At 38.9% G+C, this 21,724-nt stretch overlaps 3 protein-coding genes across 9 annotated transcripts in view; 2 read left to right on the plus strand and 1 right to left on the minus strand.

Annotated features, from left to right (window-relative positions):
• Positions 1–3,034, plus strand: part of CLTC (clathrin heavy chain) — a 61,877-nt gene extending 58,843 nt beyond the window's left edge. For 3 of the 4 annotated variants that reach the window (XM_028521833.2, XM_036033580.1, XM_036033581.1), the window contains one exon: positions 1,070–2,149. In XM_028521833.2, the coding sequence (XP_028377634.1) occupies positions 1,070–1,194 (125 nt within the window). In that variant the 3' untranslated portion in view covers positions 1,195–2,149. Of the gene's footprint in view, positions 1–1,069 lie in introns of all 4 variants that reach the window. The other variant, XM_028521832.2, reaches the window with a different exon arrangement.
• A 3,366-nt stretch (positions 3,035–6,400) lies between these two features.
• On the minus strand, positions 6,401–12,406 carry PTRH2 (peptidyl-tRNA hydrolase 2). 3 transcript variants are annotated; one of them, XM_036033592.1, is made up of 2 exons: positions 12,254–12,406; positions 6,401–7,046 (listed from the first exon to the last, which is right to left on the minus strand). In XM_036033592.1, the coding sequence occupies exon 2, from the start codon at positions 7,044–7,046 to the stop codon at positions 6,507–6,509; it is 540 nt and encodes a 179-aa protein (XP_035889485.1). In that variant the 5' UTR covers positions 12,254–12,406; the 3' UTR covers positions 6,401–6,506. The 3 variants fall into 3 exon arrangements, with proteins under 3 accessions (XP_035889485.1, XP_028375615.1, XP_035889486.1); XM_028519814.2 differs by having other exon boundaries at positions 12,245–12,391; XM_036033593.1 differs by having other exon boundaries at positions 12,264–12,338.
• Positions 12,407–12,495: 89 nt separating this feature from the next.
• VMP1 (vacuole membrane protein 1) overlaps positions 12,496–21,724 on the plus strand; it is a 111,702-nt gene continuing 102,473 nt past the window's right edge. Inside the window, exon 1 of one of the 2 annotated variants that reach the window (XM_028519539.2) lies at positions 12,496–12,608. The gene's annotated coding sequence lies outside the window, so the exon portion shown is untranslated. Of the gene's footprint in view, positions 12,609–12,925; positions 13,068–21,724 lie in introns of those variants that run through there. The other variant, XM_036033588.1, reaches the window with a different exon arrangement.

The raw sequence follows: 21,724 nt of genomic DNA on the forward strand, positions 1-21,724 counted from the left end.
ATTTAGAGGACCAGGGCAGTTTTGATAAAGTTGTTGAATGTTAAGTAGATTGCTAGAAACAGGAGCAAGATACTTCACGTATTTGGGATGGGAAACACAGTAGGAACAAAAACGGTGGGTGTAATAATGTGGGAGTACCTACTAAATTTGGCTTGGCCTTGAGGCTGTTTAAATAGACAGGCCTTGTTGGTAGTTGACAATAGGGTTTACATTTCAAGATAGGTGCCAGTATCAAGGTTAGAAGTGATTTTTATAAATTACTTATTTCCAAAAAGAATTTTTTCACTGACAGTTTTGGATGTTGTTTACAAAAGAGACATGAGGACACCTGTATTGGGAGAAACCTAGCTCTAGGATTGCATTCTGATGGCAGAGTGAGTCCTTCTGTGGACGTTGGGAAGAAGCGATACATGTTTCCTCCCTCTGAATAAGCCAGGTTCTCCCTGGGTCATGTTCTGTATATGGTCAACAACTATTTAAATTTCCTAAGAATGGTAACAAAGTATTTCAAAGAGGCTATGTGTTCTAATTATTTCATACCTAATGTGTATTCGAATATGTCTCTCTTTTTTTTTTTCTTTCTCTAAATTAGTACTGGATTGTTTGCTCAAAATGCATTAGGTTTCATTATCATTTAGATGTATTTAAATCAGAAATTTAAATACAACTATAAAAGTTATGTTAAAACTATGTTAAACAATTGTCTTCCTGTGCTATTTATATTGTCACCAAATACAATGTGCAAATACCATCTTGTAGAAAGCTTATTAGATGTCTTGCCTGATCATGTCAAGCATGCATGTGCATATTGCCATAGATGATATGAAGTAACATAGTCACTGGTACGGTTCTGGCCCTTGGCTCTGCACTGTTTGTTGGCTTTTTAGGCAGGATCCTTCTTAGGGTGATGGTCATGCCAAAGTTGTGACAGTCTTAAGCGCCCCCACAAAACCCAAAGTTGACTGTGCTGCTAGAGTAAGGGAGATTGGAGTGTGATAATCCTTCAACACTAACAATGTTTACTGCCTCCTTGCCCCCCGCCCTGCTCCTTTTTGTTTCCCATCTTCAGGTCAGCCCCAGTTGATGCTGACAGCAGGACCCAGTGTGGCCGTCCCTCCCCAGGCACCTTTTGGCTATGGTTACACTGCACCACCCTATGGGCAGCCACAGCCTGGCTTTGGGTACAGCATGTGAGACGGGAAGCGGATCCTGTAGTCGCCTATTTTCGTACTGAAACGTCGTCTCTGCCCGCTTCTCAGTTTATAACAGAGGAAAACAGGCACATGTTCTTGTAACCTTTATTTCATGAAGGACTACTTTTTGTTTCTAACTATAAATGTGGGTCTCCTATGTTAAAAGCTTATTTCACATTCCGCATCATTTTAGAATTTATTTTCAAAGGGGAATAGTTTCAATGTTTTTTATTCACTTGGGCTTTTTTTCCCTTCCCTCTTGTTCTTTGAAAAATTGCTTAATATTCAATCTGTTGTGAAGAACCTGATTTGCACTCTGTAGTGTTTAAAGAAAAACTCTAATATTGAAGCTCTTAAATTTAGTGTATGTAAACAGCTTACAATATGTATTGTCTAAATGCATTTAAATCTCTTTTATTCAAAGACAAGCTAAAGCGAAAATATTGGTGTGTGACCCTGCAAGACTGTCATTGCAACAAAGACAACACTAACAGCACATGCTACACTGGACTGCAGTGCTCTCCAGATTATCTGAAAATGCGTTACAGACAACTTGCCTGACTTTTAAATGAGCATAAAAGGCCCTCTAACCTATGCAGGTTTCCTCATTACGCATATAGAAAATGCTAGTGTGTTTTTGCTCACTTCCTATGTAACAGGTGCCCTTATGTTGTGCTGTATCCTGTGCTTTTTCTGTGGGACCATTCCATTCAGGAACAAAGAGCACCATGATTCCAATCTGTGTGTATTTACTAACCCTTCCCTGAGGTTTGTGTATGTTGGATATTGTGGTGTTTTAGATCACTGAGTGTACAGAAGAGAGAATTCAAACAAAATATTGCTGTTCTTCAGTTTTGTTTGTGGAATTTAAAATTACTCAAATTTAAAATAAATTACTGGACTGTGGAAATAACATGTAGAATGGCAGTTTTAATTAAATAACTCTCAAACATAAACCAAACAAACCATGGTTTTGGTAGTTTGATATTGCTCCCAAGGGAACAGGGAGGTACGAGAGCAGGAGAATTAGGAATGGGACATGTGAAACACTATTTCACATCATGTGCATACCTGCTGTGGTTACTAAGGCACATACAGTAGTTTAGAGAACCAGTCAAAACCATAGTGAGCTGCATTTCAGCTACCTCCGTCATGCTAACCAAGTAGCAGTTTTAAGTATTAACTAAGCATTTCACTTAAATGAACAGGTCATGCATGTTGAATCATATTAACTTGAAATAAAAGTACAGAAACACATAGTCAATGTGCTGGTCCTCGCCATGAAGTTGTAATGGTCTCCAAATTATGGGTAGTTTAAGGTGAGTTTTTAAAAAGTGTTTGAATCCCACTCTTTGCTGATAGCTAAGAATGTTTCATAAAAGTTCATTTGAGTGTTCATCATCAGTGTTAGAGAGTCTCCTGCCTAGACTTGTATTGCCACAGAAGGGTTTTTTTTTTTAAGAATCTCTTTTCTTTCCCTCATCTTTAATTTCTCTCCCTTATTTTCTCATAGGAAATTATAGTATTAGCTAGAAAATCCTTTCCTTTTTTTTTTTTTTTTTTTTTTTTTTTTTTCATATTGAAGACATTTGCTGTTCAGGCCCTGGCTGTGCTGGGTCTCTGCTCTTTCATCGTCATTATCAAAACCAGGAGCTAATGGTTCTGGTGAGCTCATTCTTTTCAGGGTCAACATTTGTTCTAGACCTTCCCCATACTTTTGAGTCAACCAGTTTTTAATGACTGGAATTACTCTTGTCTTTCCCTTCCCTAATAGAAACAAGTTAAAATACTTCAGTAAAGGTTTTCTTATAGCATGCTTACAAAAAAAGTAAGAACAAGAAAGCCTTGTTTTAATCTGGTGCTGTGTCCTGTGATACAGGTGCCACTTAAGATGCCACTTAAGCCATCTATATAATGGGCTGTAGTAGTAGGAGAAACTGCTGTTGAACTTCTTTAACTGAGGTTCAAACCCTGAGCAAGATGAACTTCTGAGCTTGTCCTCTCACGTGGCTAACAGTATGAGTAGTTGTCAGAATTATTTGCAGGAATATGTTTAAATCACAAAAATGCCTAGATCAAGACTGGACAATAATAGGTGTTGTACAATAAATAGTAGAATCAATTGGCAATAAGCTATATTTTAAGGTATTTTTCCTAACATTATTCCAAATAGGTTGATAGTCTAGAAGGAATTAAAAACAGTAAGCAAGGGTACTAAGAGTCCTTAGCACTGTAAATGTAACTGAAACAGTGAAGAAGAAGAGGAGACATTACTGGGACACTCTTCAGAAGGCCTTTGTACATAAAAACCTGTGGTGATTGTTGGCAACCATTTCAATACAGACAGTACAATAGCAAGAGGCCATCTGGGGCTTTCCAGGTAGGGCTGCCTGACTCTCCTGGGATTGATTAGTTGTGCGGACATTCTCACCCCGGTGGTCCTCACACTTTTTCTTAGGGTCCTTTTTTACTGTTAAATTGCTGAAGAGCTTTATTTAGTTTTATGTGAGGTTGTATCTATTGATATTTACTGGTAGCTAAAATAATTTTAAAATTATTAACCCATTTAAATGTAACAGTAATAAACTCATTCTGTGTTAACAAAGAATTATGAATTAACCATATAAATCTCTTCAAAGTTTGTCTTAACAGAAGACTGCTGGATTCTCATCTCCTATATTCAGTCTGTTATATGTTGTTTTTGTTGAAGTATATGGAAATGTGGCCTCATATAGAACTGTAATTAGGAAAGAATTTTAATAGTCTTTTTAGGTTATTGGAGTTAGTTGAAATGTGGAATCTGAAACCATAAAAGTGAAACTTTTATACTGTTATATTAAAATGCACTGGTCTATCTTTACTTTGAATGGATCTTTTACCCATGCATGATTTGTACTTTCATGCATTGGTTATGTGGAAAATACTGATTTACTAAGTTATAATGTGTCAACTACATAAATTTTAAGATTGCATTTTTGAGAAACACTGATCTTATCAGAAAAGTCTTAAGTTCTGGAGGAGCTTGGAAGAGAGGCAGATACAGTTCTCCTAAATATTGACAGTTGTTCTCTATGAGGAAGTTTCAGCCAAACACTCAGCTCTGGTTACCGTATGTTCAGACTATAAGATGCACCCCCCATCCCATTTGGGAGGAATAATGGTTGTTAATGCTGCTGCTGAATTCCGTTTACATTTACATTGGTGAAATATTATGTTGTTTATGTTATTAAATATTTTACCACGTTTTTTGCTTCAAATTTTTTTTCCTATTTTCCTCTAAAACCTTGGTGCTTCTTATGGTCCGAAAAAATACGGGTAACTGGTTTCTCAGTGGTTCTTGCTGCAAAAATGTTCCATGACAAAAGCAGCTAGTTCATCTCTCCACTCAGCTTCCTAAGTCTTTTTCTCATACTTTGGTGAGCACCCGAAGTGTTCATGAATGTTATAGTTAAGGGTCAAATTTAATAATGTTACTGCTTCCCCAAGGACATTAAGTGAAACTATTTTTTAACTGTGGGTGAAGGGCAGTGAAAACCACTTGTGCAGGTAGGTGCCCCTGCCTTCATTTGTGAAGGATGCCAGCAGTTTTACCCACCACTTCTTTTGTGTCAGCATGGTGAAAAAGAAAAGTGTCTTAGTATTATGAAAATAGTTTTGACCTCCTGAAAGTGTTTTAGAGAACCCATGAGGTCTTGCCTGTACTTCGAGAACTTTAAGATTACAAATCCTGTAAAATAATTGTAAGTACAAGTGAACTGGAAAACGGTGTATTTCCAGAATCACCAGAATTTGTATACTGTTCCTCCTAGTAGATGTGTCAACAACTTATTACAATAATTTGAATCAGCCACAGCAGGCCATTCTGTGGGGAATGCACTGTTCTTTCAACATGAACCATCAGTCTCTGAGGCAAGCCTCAGAAATTACCTGAGCCAGAATCATGCATTTAGGATTGAGTTCCCTTGAACTCAGTTGCATGCCATTGCATCACTTTTGAATCTAGTACTATAAACATTCTCTTTAGAAACAGTTGCTACTGTGGCATCATTCACAGTTAAAATTTCTCCTGTGCTGTCTTGGGCCAGTGTGAGTGGTAGAAAAATGACCAAATATTAGAATGTTTAAGACTGGCTGCAGTAGTCCTTAGTGAGTTATGCCTGCACACTCCACTGAACTGAGACCTTAGTTGTGCTATTTTGCTGCTTATGTTGAAGTTAACTGCTAACTAATGCTAACTGTTGAAGTTAACCATGGAGAGGTGGAGCCACTCACATGTGCCTGTTACCAGATTCTCCCTGGCATCATCACAGTTCTCAGGGATATATATACTATGAGGGTCCCCCTAAAAGGCTTTCAGGAGAAGTGGTTTTCTGTAATAGATGCAAAAAGGTGGGAGGCTATGTAGCTTGGGGAGGTGGGACCTTCTTTATATTCTGGGCAGCTGGTAAATATGTGTGGGTTTTTATTGGAATTATGTCATGCTAAATGTACAAAGATCAAAAGGCAAATAAAGGTGCCCTAATTAACTGAATTACCTAAGTTCCTGAAGTTGTAGGGAAACTAGGATGTTGGGATGACACACCACTTCACAATGGCCATAAATTCCTACATGTGCCCATTAACCACCTTCAAGCTCCATACAAGTCACTTCACAAGTTTCAGTGCCTTTGTGTTAGGGAAGGGAAAGTAAAGCAAGTTTTTTAGGCTACGATGTAGAACCACTGCTAAGAACCTTTGGCCACTGTGAGGGAAATGAATATGAAACACTGCACAGGTGAGTTATGTCAATGCTATTAAACCTCAACTTTGAGACATAAATTTAAAAACCCAATGGGTTAGATTCAGAACGTTTTGTGGGTAGCTATACCATCTATTAATAAAGTAGCCTCTGCGCCACCCAAAACGTTACAGTAGTGCAAACAAACTGCGGTGGGACCACCCTCGAAGCGCTGGTCCTCTCCAAGGGTGACTGCAACATAGTCTTGGGGAAGAAGAGCTATTAATACGCAGAGGGACCTAACCATGCATAGGAGACGCTGTTCCCCCCTTGCAACCCAATTTTGTCATGACCTGTTTTCTTTTTTAAATATTCTTGTTTCAGGACTTACACCACCAGGACAATTTAACCCAACCTTTTGTTTTTTGTTTTTTAGCCCAAGATAACTGTGTAACTGTGCCAAGTACATGACAGAAGAACACGAACAGACTTTCACCTCAAGAATACTTAAATTGGGGACAGAAATTCAGCTTTTATTGTTAGAATTTGACAGTTTCAGACACTTGTGGGGGGACAATCATCATACAAAATTCCACCTAGTAAAGTTTTAGGTGACCAGTGACTTTGTCAATTAGATCTGCTGGTCCTGGCCCAATTCCTAGGACAGTTTGAGAGCCGGGTGCAATCTGAGTACGTCCAGCATCTTGGATTAAACTTACAGTCAGTCCCAGCATCTTCGCGTGGGTCAACAAGGCAATCAGAGTTTCTTCATCAGGGGCTTTGACCACCACTTTGGGCTGGCCACAGTATTCCCACTGTCTGAGCAATTCGGGGTTTCTCCTTTGAATTTTCTTGTAGGCAGAAACGGCAGCATGAGAGCACTGAGCAGCCACTTTCCCTTTTCCCATCTTTAAGTCATTTCGAACCACAAGAATCATTTTGTACTCCCCACTCTCTCCTAAGATGCTTGCTTCAGTGTTGGTCTCTGTGTCTGTCTCATTCACTGAGCTTTTGGGGACCGTCCCAAAGTGTACTCGGAGGCCCCAGCCCAGGCACATGCCACATGCTATTCCGGCAGCCAAGCTGAGTGTACCAGGATGAGCCAGATAGTCCATAACCAAGGATTTGGAGAGCATCCTAAAGGAAAGGAAAATGGTTATCACTATGTAGCAGTGAAAAGTTATAGGCTTATCAGGTAAAACACCTCGACAATATGTAAAACAGGCCCTGGCCATTGTAGCTCCATTGGGTGTCATCCTGCAAAGCAAAAGGTGGCCAGTTCGATTCCCAGTCAGGACACATGCCTGGGTTGCAGGTTGGGTCCCCAGGTGGGGGGAAAGAAAGAGGCAACTGACCACTTTCCCCAGTGCTGATGATTCTTTCCCCTTCCCTTCCTTCCTCCCTAGAATCAATTACAAAACAAAACAAAAAACTGAGGTCATCCAGAAAAAAGGCAAAATATATTTTGGATCTTATGAGTGTACCACTTTTTCAGTGCACTAGAAAAAATTCAAGACGACAGATGAAACCGTTAGGTCATTTTGAATCTCAATGAGAGGAATATCTCGTTCTTGGACACAGCAAAGCTCTGTTCCTCAGTCTTTTGCTTTTGTGGAACTAGGACATAATCTGTTTCACCAGGATGCCCAAAGGGTCTAAAGAAAATAACTCCTCCACCCCCCTTTCTGGAATATAGTGCATATTTAATTCTGTCCTCATAATGCAACGGTTCTCTAGGGAATGGGACCAGCTCCTTGGAGAAGTTCTTGCTTGTCTGTAGAATGGACGTGGAGTGAGGCGTCTTGCTGACATTAGACCCGAGCATGGAATGAGAACAGCCTCACAAGTGAAGATTTGACCCACTGGGCATTACTGTAGGTGCAAAACTACTAATGTGTGAGACTAGACCCTAATTGCATTTTATGTACGAACACAAAAGTATTTTTTAGATAGTTTTAATTTACACTAAATTTACCAGAAGTATATAAAATAAAGGAAGATCATCCTTTAGGAAGGAATTCTTGCTTCCCCAGCAAAGCTGTTCATGGTATTTGAGTCACCAATAAAATGTAGTCTACACTGAAGGCTGTTGGGTTTATATGACACTGTGGTACAAGTCCTAGAAATACGCACCTTATATCATTATAGTTTCTTTTTATTCTCATTTATGTTAAAATTAGGATGCATTAATGCTTTCTTAAAATTATATGGTAGGTTACACAGTATTATCAAATACTTTAATATGAATATAGTACAAGGGAAGGGGATGTTAAACTTCATGATATAATTCACATATTATAAAAGCCACACTTTAACATGTACAGTTCAGTGGTTTTAATATGCCCACAAGACTGTGCAACCACCACCACCACTATTTAATACCAGAATATTGTCACCGCTCTGGAGAAACCACTGTACTCATGAATATAGCCTCTGGCAACCACTAATCTACTTTATTAATTTGCCTATTTTGGGCATTCATGTAAATCAAACCATACGATATGTGGCCTTTTATTTCAGCCTTCTATCATGTAGTGTAATGTTTTCAAGGTTCATTCATTTTGTAGCATGCATCACTACTTCATTCCTTTTTATTGATGAGTAATACTCTGTGGTATGAGTATACCACAATTTATCCATCAGTCGATGGACATTTGAGTTTTCCCCACCTTTTGGCTATGAGTACAAGTTTTTCTGTGGATACATGTTTTCATTTCTCTCAAGTTTATATCTAAGAGTCAAATTGCTGGGTCATGTAGCAACTTTGTAACTTTTTGAGGAACTGCCAAACTACATGCTAAAGTGCACCATTTTTCACTCATTACAGATGACTCTTAAAAGTACATGTTGGGTTTGATAGTGTTGAGAACCACTGCTCTAGTGCCTTTTAACTCATCTCTAGTTCAGAAACAAAGAAAATAATGCCTTTGCAAATAGATCTTCATTATTAAGTCAAGGCTGTCTCCAGACCTCAAAGGACTGGGAGAATTAAAAATGAGGTAAGCTGGGTCAACAGACCTTCAGTATTTGTTAAAATGGATTACACTCAATATCTGAAGAAAAAGGAAGAATTGTTTATAAATGTATCTTCAAGTTACAAAAGTATAATTTAACACATACTGCTGTATTATATCCTGGTTTTTAAAGGCTGTATCTAAATCATAGGTGCAGTTATTAAAAACTGTGGGGAACCCAATATCCCAGCACTTGCAATCTCAAATTCAAACCTTGCCCTTCCCAGAACAATACTAAGTTCCCCACAATTGCTACTTAATATTATAAAACCTGTAACTATTTCACTTCCTGGGAGTCCTTAGAATCCTTTACTATTCAGACACTTTCTGAAATACCTACCAAAAAATCCTCTGCATTTTATAGTAGTTCACTCATCCCTTTCTCTAGTGGTAATCCTTTCTGGAGCTACCTTCTTAAATGCTCAGCTTTTACAGATACAGAAAGCAGGAAGACCAGGACAATGGTGAGGAACTAATGTGGAGTTGTGGGGGGGCAGAGACTAGTCTGAAGTGGCATCAAGAAATAGGAAAAAAAAGTGAAAGAGTGGGGGGAAAAGCAATAGAAGGGGGTATGGAGAAAAGGAAAGATGAGCATATTTAAAGGTTGAGCATACTTAAATGTCAATGAATAGAGCTAGAAGAAAGGTAGTAGGTAAGTAGATGCTCAGGATAGAGAAACAACAATACAAAGTAGTAGGAGAGAGAGGACCTAAAAGGGACCTAAATTTATTCATTTTTGAGAGAAGGGAAGGGAGAGGCAGAACACTGATTTGTTATTTCATTTATTTATGCATTCATTGGTTGATTCTTTGTGCCCTGACCAGGCATATGGGATGATGCTACCTGGCCAGGGGTCAATGTGACAGTTTTAGATGCAAGCACATCTGTGGGATTGGAGGCAGGAAGTTGTTCCTTGGAGGGAGGGAGGGAGGCTGTACAAACAAAACTCAAGCTGGAGTTCAGAAGAGGAAGACAAAAGTTGCAGCAAAACACAATAGGATTGCAAAGTCATGTAAAAGCAAGGTTAAGATTAATAATGTTTTACAATGGTATCACACTGACCAGTTGTGTTAAAATTAATACTAACATCTTTGTTCTAATCTTGTATCAGCCCGATCAGATCAGCATCTAACTCCACTACAGGGTGTTTCAGCCTGTTTCCTTTTCTGGATATCTACTATAAAAATATCAACAAACCCAGTTCTTGAAACCAAGGTAGAAATAACTAGTCTCTAAGATAATTCTGGACAATGACGGCTTCACAGAACAAGCCTGTCCTCTAAAACCTTCCTCGTGGTGCCTTCTAATTCCTCTGCCAGACTTCCCCCCTTTCACCCATGCTCTTGATCCTGTTAGGTCCTGAGCCCTGAGCCATGCTTGTCCACTAAGCCGATCACATTGGCTACTGCCCCTTGGCATTTTCCAACCTAAAAAACCTTTCCTCTTGGACCTTAAACCAATGCCTCACTTTTCCTCTTCCATTGACCTCTACTTCCTGCCTCCCTTCTCCACTCAATTGAAATTGCTAAGGAATCAGACACTTGATGTCCTATAGTTTTCTAAGCCTCATCTTGAGTTTTCTGCATCACTCATAACTTTTCTTTGAACTTTCCTTCCTTGAATTCTTTAACCCCATTTTCACCCCATTACCACCCCACCTTTCTGAGAGCTTTCTCCAGATTCCTCCCCTGGGTCTATGCTGTTTTGCCCTGAGGTATGTGCTGTATTTGGCTCTCTTTTTGGTCTATACCTACATTTTCCAATATAGTAGCCATTAGCCAAATGTAGTTATTTAAATTTAAATTAATTAAAACTAAAAAGTTCTTCAGTTGCACTTAGTCACATTTCAAGTGCTCAGTAACTCCACGACTTAAAAGTGGCGAGGGCCCACTCTATCAGAGAAAAATACAGAACATTTCCCTGACCACAGAAAGTTCCATTGGACAGTGCTGGCTTATATACTCTTTCCGTTCAATCAGTGGTTATCGAGGGCCTGTTGTGCTCCAGGCACTGTTCTGGACTCTGGAGCTGGAGGCCCGAGCAAAACAAAGTCCTACTCTTCAGGGAACTAACATTCCAGTCGAAGGAGACAGACCATAAACAGTTTGTCAGATGAACAGTCTCACTTATTCCCAAATCATCATGTCTGAGGATTCCTAAAGTCTCTCTTGGCCTCCAAACTTGACTTTCCAGCTTCTGCTAGATTTCACCCCTTAGATGTCCATGAAGTACTCCCAACGGGGCCCTAAACTGAACTTAGTATCTTCCCTTCCCTTCCAAATTTCCTTTTTCCTGTATTCTTGACTTCGGAATAACTCTGGACTTTCCCATTTAGTCCTACCACCCAGTCACCAAAACTTGTTGAATGTATCTGTCTTAAACCATCTCCTTGTCTCTCCTAGCAGAGCCCTAAATATCTCCAAAATTAACTTCACTACCTCTCATCTTTCCACATTTGCTTCACTCATGCCCTGGTTCATTCTAGTCCATCTGCCGTCATAATTATACTTCTGTAACACGAATTTGATTCTCTAACTTCCCTGCTCAAAAATCATTAGATAAATGCCTAAAGAATAAAACATAAATCCCTTTGCACGAATTTTCAGCACCACACAGTTTGATTATAGTCTTCTTTATCCTTTCAGCCTATACTCCCGCTACATCCTGTACTCTCCAGACACAACAAATTACTAGGTCCTTTGAAGCAGCAATCTTTCCTTGCAATTATTTTTTATTTAAACATAAACACAACACACACACACACTTAAAGACACAACACACACAAAAAACATCCTCTTCACCGGTGAAGGCGAAGTTCAAATGGCTGTCTCTGAAATCTTTTACTATACCCCAGTATTAACTATTCATTCTTCAGAGCTGCTGTGGCACTTAAACATAACCACTATGGGTCATATCTCAGCATCTAGTACACTGCCTGGGCTACAGCAGTAAAGAGTCAAATACTTCTCTAGTATTTGACACGCTGGGGGTATTCAATAAATACTCAGCAGAGGTGAGGCCTGCTTGGTATTTTCTCACAATCGGAGCGAGCACATCGATGCTGCCTGGATGGAGGCTTTGTCTGGGAACTGAAAATTCTGGGTCCTTCCACTCCCCAGCATCTTGGTCCCTTCCAAAGGACGGCTGGTAGAACAAACACAGGACTCCGGCGACCACTGGGCGGAAAACAATTTACGAAGATGAAGGGGTGGGAATGCGGGGATTTCCGGGAAAAGGTGGGAAGAAACAATCCAAGTGGAGAGAAAAAGGAGAACGACATCTTTATCTCTCGCCCTGTGAGGGACACAAGGCCGACTTACCTACAGCACCTCCCCTCACCTCACGGGCGTCTTTAGGTTCTTCGGTTCTGAGTAGCGAACACGCTTCCAGCGCGCGGACTACCGTTTCCGTAGTTCCTTGACAAGTTCCGGATCGAGAACTGCTAAGAGAACAGTCATTCTTCCTCTCGCCCCGCCCACAGGTCCCAAATCGAAATCCCACGACCGTCAGCCGAGGTTGCCGAAAGGAGGTGGGAACGTTTCTCTTTAGGAGGCAAGCTCCCGGGGGACATGGACCGGAAGTGACGTGCCAGTTCCGGTTGGCCGGAGCCCCGCGGCGGGTGTGAGAGTCGGTCAGGTGCTGCTTCCAGGATCCTGAGATCCGGAGAAGCTGGAGTCAGAGCGGGTAGGTAAACGAGCGCGGGGAATTGGGGAAGGAAGCCTGACACTGTCCTTAGAGCTTGGCCTCTTCCTGAGCTCTCCCACTTAGACCGTGCAGATCTGGGGCACCGTGATTTCGACTTCAAGCAGTGTTTTCGGGTGCTGCGGACTCTGGAAGTCTCAGTCTGGCGGTAGCCAGGTTATTTGGGACACCTCTTCCTGGCTGGCCTCCGGTTCTCTGAACCCGTACTTAAGACTCCCGACCTTTTGATCTGAGCGCCACTGATTTGGAACCTGTTCTGAGCTTCTGTAGAAAAGCTATATCTTCTCTTCCTTCTCAGGTGTCTAGGACCTGAGAGTAAGTGGAGATCTTCCCTGCTGATGACCTAGCTGTTTCTCAGGATCTGTCAGTTTGGATTCTTGACTTCCCCAAACACTAGCGCCCGACGCTAAATAGACGCACTTCTGAACAAAATTCAGATATGTAAGTTCCTTCTGAAGCGTTGGTGGTAAAGGGAGTGGGGCCTTCGCTCTGCGGATCGCTTGCAGAGGACCTTCACACATCTCCCACTACTTTCATGAAAAGTAGGGTTCTCTACCTTTTCCAAATCCCTTACCACTCTTATCCCTGTATTTCATCACAGTGGAGGCATTTGCTGTCCAACATGAAGGTCGGCTTAATCGCAAATTCCGAGAAGCCATTTGTGGTTCTGTGTCACACTGCTAAGATTCCTTAGGACCTCCAGTAGGTTTTACATTATCTTTTGTTTTCCTGTAAATTCATTAGAAAATCTCATAATGTATAGGCTCTGGCACTGTTCATACCTATGTTGGCAACAAAGATTCTTTTCCTAACTTTAATGTCTTTCATTTCTCCTTTGAGGCTTGTCAGAAATTTTGCAGACATATTGCACTGATCTTTTGGGGAAGCTTGTACAAGTATTTCCAGTGTTATATAGAGAATTGAATGTTCCAACTGCTGCCTATTAGTTGTATCATTAGTTCTGATTTTGGTTGTATATTAGCATAAGTGATGGCAGAGAAACTATTATTTACTAGGCAACATTTTGTGCATTCTAGGTTGGGTGTTTCTGGGTGTTTTTTTTTTTTTGACCTTTGGAAGATGGGTGCTTGGTATCCAGACAAATGTAGTCAGTTTGTGTAGTTGTGAAATGACTCCACACTAGAAATATTTCATCTTTTACTTGTTTGCCTATATTATTTTAAAACATTGAAGATTTTCTTTTACTCTGAGGATATATCCTATTTGATTAATATACTTTAGTTTCTGTGATGCTCATTCCAGAATAACCAAGTTTCTGAAATACTTCAGTAAGTGCCTTTTAATAGTTCACTTATAGCTAGCTTCATCAGTTTGTTGTTTAATTTACATATTTTCTTATTTTTTATTTAGAAAAAAATTTCACACTTGCTTGAAATGTGGTGACAAGATTTTTGAGATGTAGAATTATATAAATTAGAGGTTATCATTAGTTTCAATATCTGGTAAATTTACTTATTGGACTATAACTGCCAAACCTGATGTTATATTCTTTTCATTCAATTTCAGTTATCCAGGAACTGGTTATCCAAATTTTGTCACTTTTCACCTTCTTCCTGCCTTGGCTTGAATAACCACTTTTTAGGATTGCTAAAGACTTTAAATCAGAAAACCTGGATTGAAGTCTGGTCCCCAGCATTTGTTGAGTGAAGGCTTACAGGTTGCCTAACTTTCTGGTCTGGTCTGGATTGTATTGATAAAAGGACTGCTCACTTTATTTCACAGGTTTGTCCCAGCGATTGAGATAGTAAATGTGGTATCTTTGTATGAATGAAAATATGGTGATGTTGTCATTTTACTCTGAACTCTGGACATGTATCAGTGCAGCATACTATTGCTTTGTGTCATTTCAAAGTTTGGTGTTTTATATTAAGTGTGCTATTTATCTGAAAATATTATATGCTTTACTGAGGTGATCTTTGCCCTACTTTTGAAAAGCTAGCCAGGAATAGTTTGATCGTGTAATACCATTGACTTAGTCACCTTGATTAGTAAGTAGATGACTGGAAAATGATTATAGCTTTGCGTTTGAGAGTTTTAAGGCTGATCTTTTTTGGTCATTATGTATTATCACTTAAGAATTTACATGTGCAGAGGAAGCTGAAGCTTTCGGTGCTTGCATATAGTTAAGTAAAGGTTAGAAGTAGCCTTACTCATGTTAAGTAAGATATTTTATCATTTCACTGAAACCTACTGAAATGCAGTATTTAGAAGTAGAAGCAACCTCTCTTAACATATATTTAAATTCTTCTCATTTAATGGGAGAAATTTGAGGCCCACAAACAATCAGTAATTGGCTTGCTTGAGGCCATATGGCTTAGTTAATGCCAGAACCTGAACTGGAAAAGAGATCCCAGATGTTCTTTCTGTTCTGCTAAGTTGTCTCCAGTCATCTTTATATGGTTTGGTTATATTTGCTGGTTTGCATTAAAATGATTTCTCTTATGTATAAAGAAATCTGTATGTGTCTATACATCTTTCCTCCTTTTAGCTGATTGAGTCTTGTAAATTCTGTGAAAACAGAAACACCGTGTTTGGCAAGATCTGCAGTGGAATGTTCTACAGAAAGAAAATTAGTTCTGTTCTTCAGAACAGTTATTCTGAGTTCATGCTTGGTTACTATCAGGTATCGAGGTGTCTTCTTTCTGGCAAGTGGAAAAGACATAGGATCTTTGTAACGCGCCTCATTGAGTGAATGTTGTTGCTAATAAGTATGATGAAACCGCATTAATTACTTCGCTCCTGCTAAAAAATTTCTCCAAGCTGTTTATAATTCCATCATTCTCTTATGTTAATTATCTCTTAATCTGTGGAGTCATTTCTGTAATTATTTCATTCTGGATAAATAGACAATGTAGAAGAGTCAGTGCTTTGTATTCTTGGGAACTCTTTTTGCTTCCATTGATTTTACAAAACCTGTTTATTCTCTCCCCGTTCTTGGAGATTGTAGTGCCAGGTACTTATTATCACTGCTCTTTTGCCCACACCCTCTTTTTTGGTCTCTTTCTCTGGCTCTCTCTCTCTTGGGCATGGAAATAAACTCCAGATTAGAGAATCCTGACTAACCTTCAAAACAAACTAGATGAATGAAAGTGATAACTTGTTTGTTATTGTGTTAGTTAATGCTGTACTTTCACAAAGACTTGTAAATATTTGCGGGGTAAACCTTTAAGGAGTTAAGTGCTTCAGGAAACTTTTTGTTTTGCCTGGAAAACACCTTTGTGTAGAGTGAACTGATATTATGTATTATGTAAAGCCTTATACAAAGCTCATTTTAAAATATCCTTCTTGAAGGTTTTGGAAATTTGAATAGGTGATACTTTTCTGTGTCACGTAAAAGATGTCACTTGATTCTTAAGGCATTTTTAAATTAAGCACGAGTAACCTATTGAGTAATCCTATCCCAGTTGGTGTAATTATAATTGCTATGGAGTTTGCCAGTAGTATTCCAGAAATACATATTTTTTTTTAGTAAATCTTTTGCTGTTTCTCTTTTTCTTGAGGTTCATTAGTAATAATAACCTTGGTCTTTACAAATTTTTCTGAATGGACTGGGTAGATGGTGATAAGAGTCAAGGCTATGAAGCTCAATTGCCTTGGTTCAAATTCCAGCTCTACTTCTGTGAAACCCTTGGGCTTGTTACTTCACCTCTTGCTGTCTCCATTTCCTCCTTGACAGTGCAGTCAGTACCTTTATTGTTAGGGTCAAATGAGCAGATTCACAGAAAGCATTTAGAATAGTGCCTGACAGTTAGCCACAACTGTCATCTTCATCCTCCTGTGGCCTGCTGAGCAGTTGGCTAAGAGCTCTTTCCCTTCTTTTGCAAGCACATCTTTATTTTGCTGCTTACTTGATTATTGTTTGCTTATTAATGAAATCTCAGTAAATAGATGTATTTATATACACAGTTTTATTTTGTAAATTTTTACACGTGGGATTCTTAACAAAATGAGACATTCTTGTAGGTCATTTTTCTTAACCCTTTTGGATTATTGTTAACAGTTCATACTGTAAGGGTTCAGAATAGTCTCCCCAAGGTGTGCTTTCGTGGCATGCAGATTATTTTGAGACCCTGCAGGATAGGGAAACTTCTGCCTCCCCTCCCCCAGAAGAATTTGAATTAGAGGCCTTGCCTACCATAAGAGATTATCAGAAATAACCTCTTTTGACCTATCTATATGGCAGGGCAAACTACTGATTACTATCTGCTCTAAGTCTTGCAGTGACTCTCAAGCCCAAAGGTGCCTTCATCCTAAACTCAGGATGTCTTTTGCACCTCATTTTCCCTTTCTGTCTCTGAATCTCTTGTGTATGTGGGGACTCTGACTCTCTGATGTAGATGGGCTTCCCATGGGCACGAAATTAAATTTGATTTTCTCTTGTCAATCTATCTCATGCTGATTTTATTATTCAAACAGCCAAAAAGAACCAGAGAAAGGAAGAATTTTTCCCTTTCCCCACCAGATTATCTGTGTAGTAAGCCATAACATAGAATTGGGAATTAAACTTTGGGGATTTGCTGTTTAGGGATGTCTTCTAGCACTTACTTTCTTTGCATGGGAAGATTATTTTGCATTGACATCTGTTCATCCAGTCACTGAACAAAATACCTGTAGCCCAGGTTCTGGGGAAAACAGTGGGAAACAAAGATAAACGTATTGTAGCCAGAAACCTGATAGAGAAGAACATAAACACTGTGTAACAAATGTTACAAAGTAAACAACAAAGGGTCTGAGAGAGAATTAATGTGGATACCTGCCTGTTGGAGACTCTAGCACAGCACACCTGTAACACCGTGATATGAGGTTAGATAGGAAACATATATGGTCCGGGTTACGTGGAGCTCTGCAGGCTGTGTAAATAAGTTTGGATTTGATCTGAGTGCAGTAAGAAGTCATTCTACAATTTCAAGTAGGGAGAAATATGATTTATATGAAGTTAACTCTTGCTTGTATGTGAAGGATGCATTGAAGGGGAAAGAATAGGAATGGAGAGAGGGGTCCCTTCCAGTAGTCCGAGTGAGAGTCGAAGATGGCCTGATCCAGATGGCAGCAAAAAGTGGAGAGCCGTGAGTGGGTGGATACTAAATATATTTGGAATAGTAGTGGGACCTGGATTAGATGTGAGGTGTAAGGAAATGTGAGAAGTCAAGGATGGCTATGCTGCTGGATCTGGTACCTGGGTGGATGCTAATGCCAAGTACTGGGAGAGGGAGGGTTTAGGGAGGGCTGGGATTATTACAAGAAGAGAGATGAAGATGGGTTAAAGAGGACGTGTTAAATTTGAGATGCTTGGGAATCATCCAAGTGGTAGTATTGGGAATACAAATCTAGACCTCAGGACCAGAAATACAAGTTCACACCAGCATTTTAAACTATGGAACCAGATAAGTCACTTGGAGAAAACTGGCAATGGGCCAAGTAAGGTAAATGAGAGCTGGCAAAGGGACTGACAGATGAGTGTTTAAAGAAAGAATGAGCAGACGCAAAACACCACTAGAAAGTGGTTGCATCCGGCATGGGGAGTACTAGACAGATGAGGCACAGAGACGGGCAAGATTTTTCACCTTTTTTTTTTTTTTTTTTTGGTATGTATCTTTTAAAGCATGTGACCTACTCAGAATTCTTTTAAGAAATGTTTAGCTCTGTCAGATGCTGATCTGTGGTCTAGAAGACAGAATAAAGTCCAGTAAAGTGGAATTGGTCGATCTGACTGGCCACTTCTTCCCTCATTGTTGAGTCTGTTTCCTTCCAGAAACTTGGAAATCTCCACATTGCAGAAACCATGTAATCCGGGGTGTACAAGGTTCTCCTGCCCCTTGTAAGTTTTTAAGATCTAATTTTTAGGAGATTTTAGCACTGCTTCTGTGGGTGGAGGAATTTTCTTTATACTGAATAATCACAGATATCGCTAGGATCTTTGTATTTGCAAAACTCTAACTTTTAGAAATTTAAATAGTTGAATTTATCAGTGACTTTAATAACTGTCGGTGAGACATGCCAGCGGACCCCCATCTCAGCGTCTTTGTATTTCTTTTCTTTTCCTTTTTCTCTACAGTGCTCTTCCCCGATGTCAAATTCTCAAAGAAAGCTGCTTTTATCCACCTTATTAAAACTTGTACCAAATTTCTTTCTTTTTCACTATAGCAATTATCACTATCTGATGATATACGAGTATTTTGCTGTGTAACAACTTAGCTCCAGAATTTTGTGACCTAAAAATTCATTTAATATTTCTCATGATTCTGTGAATTAGGTTGGACGGTTCTGGTCTGGGATAGCTTGCTTGGCTGTTCAGCTGTGCAGGTCTCTGCTGGGATGCCTTGTCTTTATTCCACGTGGTCCCCTCTGCCTCAGAAGGTTAGCCTGGGCTTTTTTCACATGGATGGAGGGTTCCAAAGAGCAGTAAGAGATGACAGGTCCCAATGTGCAAGTGCTTTGCAAGCCTGGGCATACAGAGCTGACTTCAGCTGAAGGTAATCCACCATCTATGACTGCACTACCCACGACCCTGGCCCCGCCGAGCCCCCGTGTGCAGGAGAACTCTGCTGTGCCTCTGGACAAGATGCCCTTGGTTATGTCTCTTAACCAGCTCTGTCGCCAGAGCCTCTGGGCACTTGGTGGTTTCCTTTCCTATAGATTAAACACATATTCCTTTCTTCCATGTACTCACCGCTTTTAGCTATAAAACAGTCTGGCAGGTAGAAGGCATAACAGATATCCATGTGGTCTTTGCGCCACCCAAGATGTCATTGGCATGTAAGTTCCCTTAATAAACTCTTAATGTAATCATGGAGTTATCAGCCTTTCTCCCATTTCTGTGTCATAGAAATTTTACATAGCAAAGCCCCTGTGTCACACTTACTGATGTCACCTTGCCAAAGCAAGTCACATAGCCAAGTGCAGAGTCAAGGATTAGAATAACAAACTCTAGGAGGTAAAACCATATTGCAAAGGGGTATGCATACAATGAGAAGAATTTGTAATCCACCACAGCATTCTTTACATGCATTCCTCTGCAAAAATTGGGAAGGATAACAATAGCAAAGCCTAGGAAACAACTTGTAAAGCTGAATATTGGCATACTCTTGCTAGCAATTCTATACCTAGGTATATAAAGCCAATAGAATCTATTGCACATGTGAAATATCTATGGACAGTGATATTTTTAGCAACACTGGTCTTAATAGCAAAAGCTAATAACAATTCAAACATCATTGTCAGGAGACCAGATAAATAAATTGGGGTAGAGTTACATAATGAAATGTTACACAGCAGTGAACATGAATTTTTCATTTAACAAGTGCTTACTTAGTACATATTGTGTACCAGGCATAGTTTGAGATGCTAAAGACAGCAGTGAACAGAAAAAAATCAAATATATGTATGTATGGAGAGAGAGAGGGAGGGAGGGAGGGAGGGAGGGAGGGAGACTGGATATAAGAATTTAGATACATGAATTGTAAATATTTTCTCTCATTCTTTGGCTTACCTTTTAAAATCTTTTTTTAATGTTTTGTCTCAAAGAGCAAAAGTTTTTAAAATTAATAGTTTATCAATTTTTTTCTTTTATGGTTTATGGTTTTAAATCCTAAGAAATATTTGTCTACCTCAAGACTGCAAAGATTTTTCTCCTTTTTTTTTCTAGATGCTTTGTAGTTTTAATAACCATGTTTTTACATTTAGATCTATGGTCCATTTCAGTCAGTAGTTGCACACAATAAGGGTCAATACTCATTTCTTCATGAGTATTGAAGAATATTCATGAGAGAATATTCATTTGTTCTAGTGCCATTTGTTGAAAAGACTTTCCTTTTACCATTGACTTGTCTTGTACCTTTGTCAAAAATTTGTTGACCCTATGTGTGTGGGTCTGTTTCTATACACTGTATTCTGTTCCATTGATTTATGAGTATTTTTAGAATAGATCTTTTATGTATTTTGTTAAACTTACTTCTAAGTATTTAATGTTTTCAGGTAGTACTGTAAATGAAACTTTAAAATTTAACATTCATTTGTTTATTTGTTTATGGAAAGAGTATTGGTTTTGACCTTTGATATCCTGTGACCTTGCTAAAAAATTTACTTAATAGTTTAAGTAGTTCTCAGCATTTTTCAGTTTTCTCTTATTTTGACGTGTGATTTAGAACTCTGTGCTATTCATTCTAAATATGTACAAGTTTCGTATCTGTTACTTAATTTCTGGGTTATCAGAGAATGTGGTCTGTGGTGCCCATTCTTTGGAATTTGCTTCATAGGAAGTGACTTGTGAAAAAAAATCTGTATTCTCTGATCATGAGGTGCTGAATCTTATACATGTACTTCCTTCCCTACATTTTATTTCTTAATTGAATCATTAAAATTGTCTGCCTTTGCTGAATGTTTTGTTTTTGTTTGCTTGAAATATCAGTAATTAACAGTTGTTTTAAAATCCCACAATATAATGTTGGATTTCTCCATTTCTCTGTGCATATTTACCAATTTTTATGTTATAAGTTTTGGTTCTTTTAGGTGCATTTAAATTTAGAATTTTTTTATTGTTGACACTTACAGATGTTCCCCTTTTGCCCCCCAGAATTGTTGTATGTTCCTGGTCAGTTCAGCCTTTTATCATTGTTTCTATGATGTCCATTATTTCATTATTAGAGAAAGACTTTTGTCTGTTGTTTTATTTTCAACCTTTATATGTTTTTATAAGAAAGTGTGGAATTTTAAAAAATACAATTTGCAATCTGTTTTTAAAGTGATGTGTTTGATCTTTTATGTTTATTTTGATTGTTCACATACTTGGTCTGTTTGGATGCTCCGCAACTTCAGAACACCATAGCTCTAATCTTTCTCTTCCTGACTTATGTACGATTGTCCGAATTTCACTTCTTTTTAAAGCTCTTGTCACAATTAGACACTTGACATTCTTCTTATTTTATGCAGTTGCTTTTTATTTGCCTTTATTATTTTATTTTTCTACATGTCTTATATCTCAGCCAATTTGGGGAGATCATTGCTTTCTATTTATAGAATATTCTTTAGAAATATTTTTTCTAGCATTTAGACTTGGTAAATTCCCATTCGTTGCTTAC

This window comes from Phyllostomus discolor, chromosome 8 (assembly GCF_004126475.2).
Source record: "Phyllostomus discolor isolate MPI-MPIP mPhyDis1 chromosome 8, mPhyDis1.pri.v3, whole genome shotgun sequence".
Taxonomy (NCBI): Eukaryota; Metazoa; Chordata; class Mammalia; order Chiroptera; family Phyllostomidae; genus Phyllostomus; species Phyllostomus discolor.

Excerpts from the sequence above, each read along its gene's own strand:
- PTRH2 (XM_036033592.1), bottom strand. The coding sequence starts at position 7,046 with ATGCTCTCCAAATCCTTGGTTATGGACTATCTGGCTCATCCTGGTACA.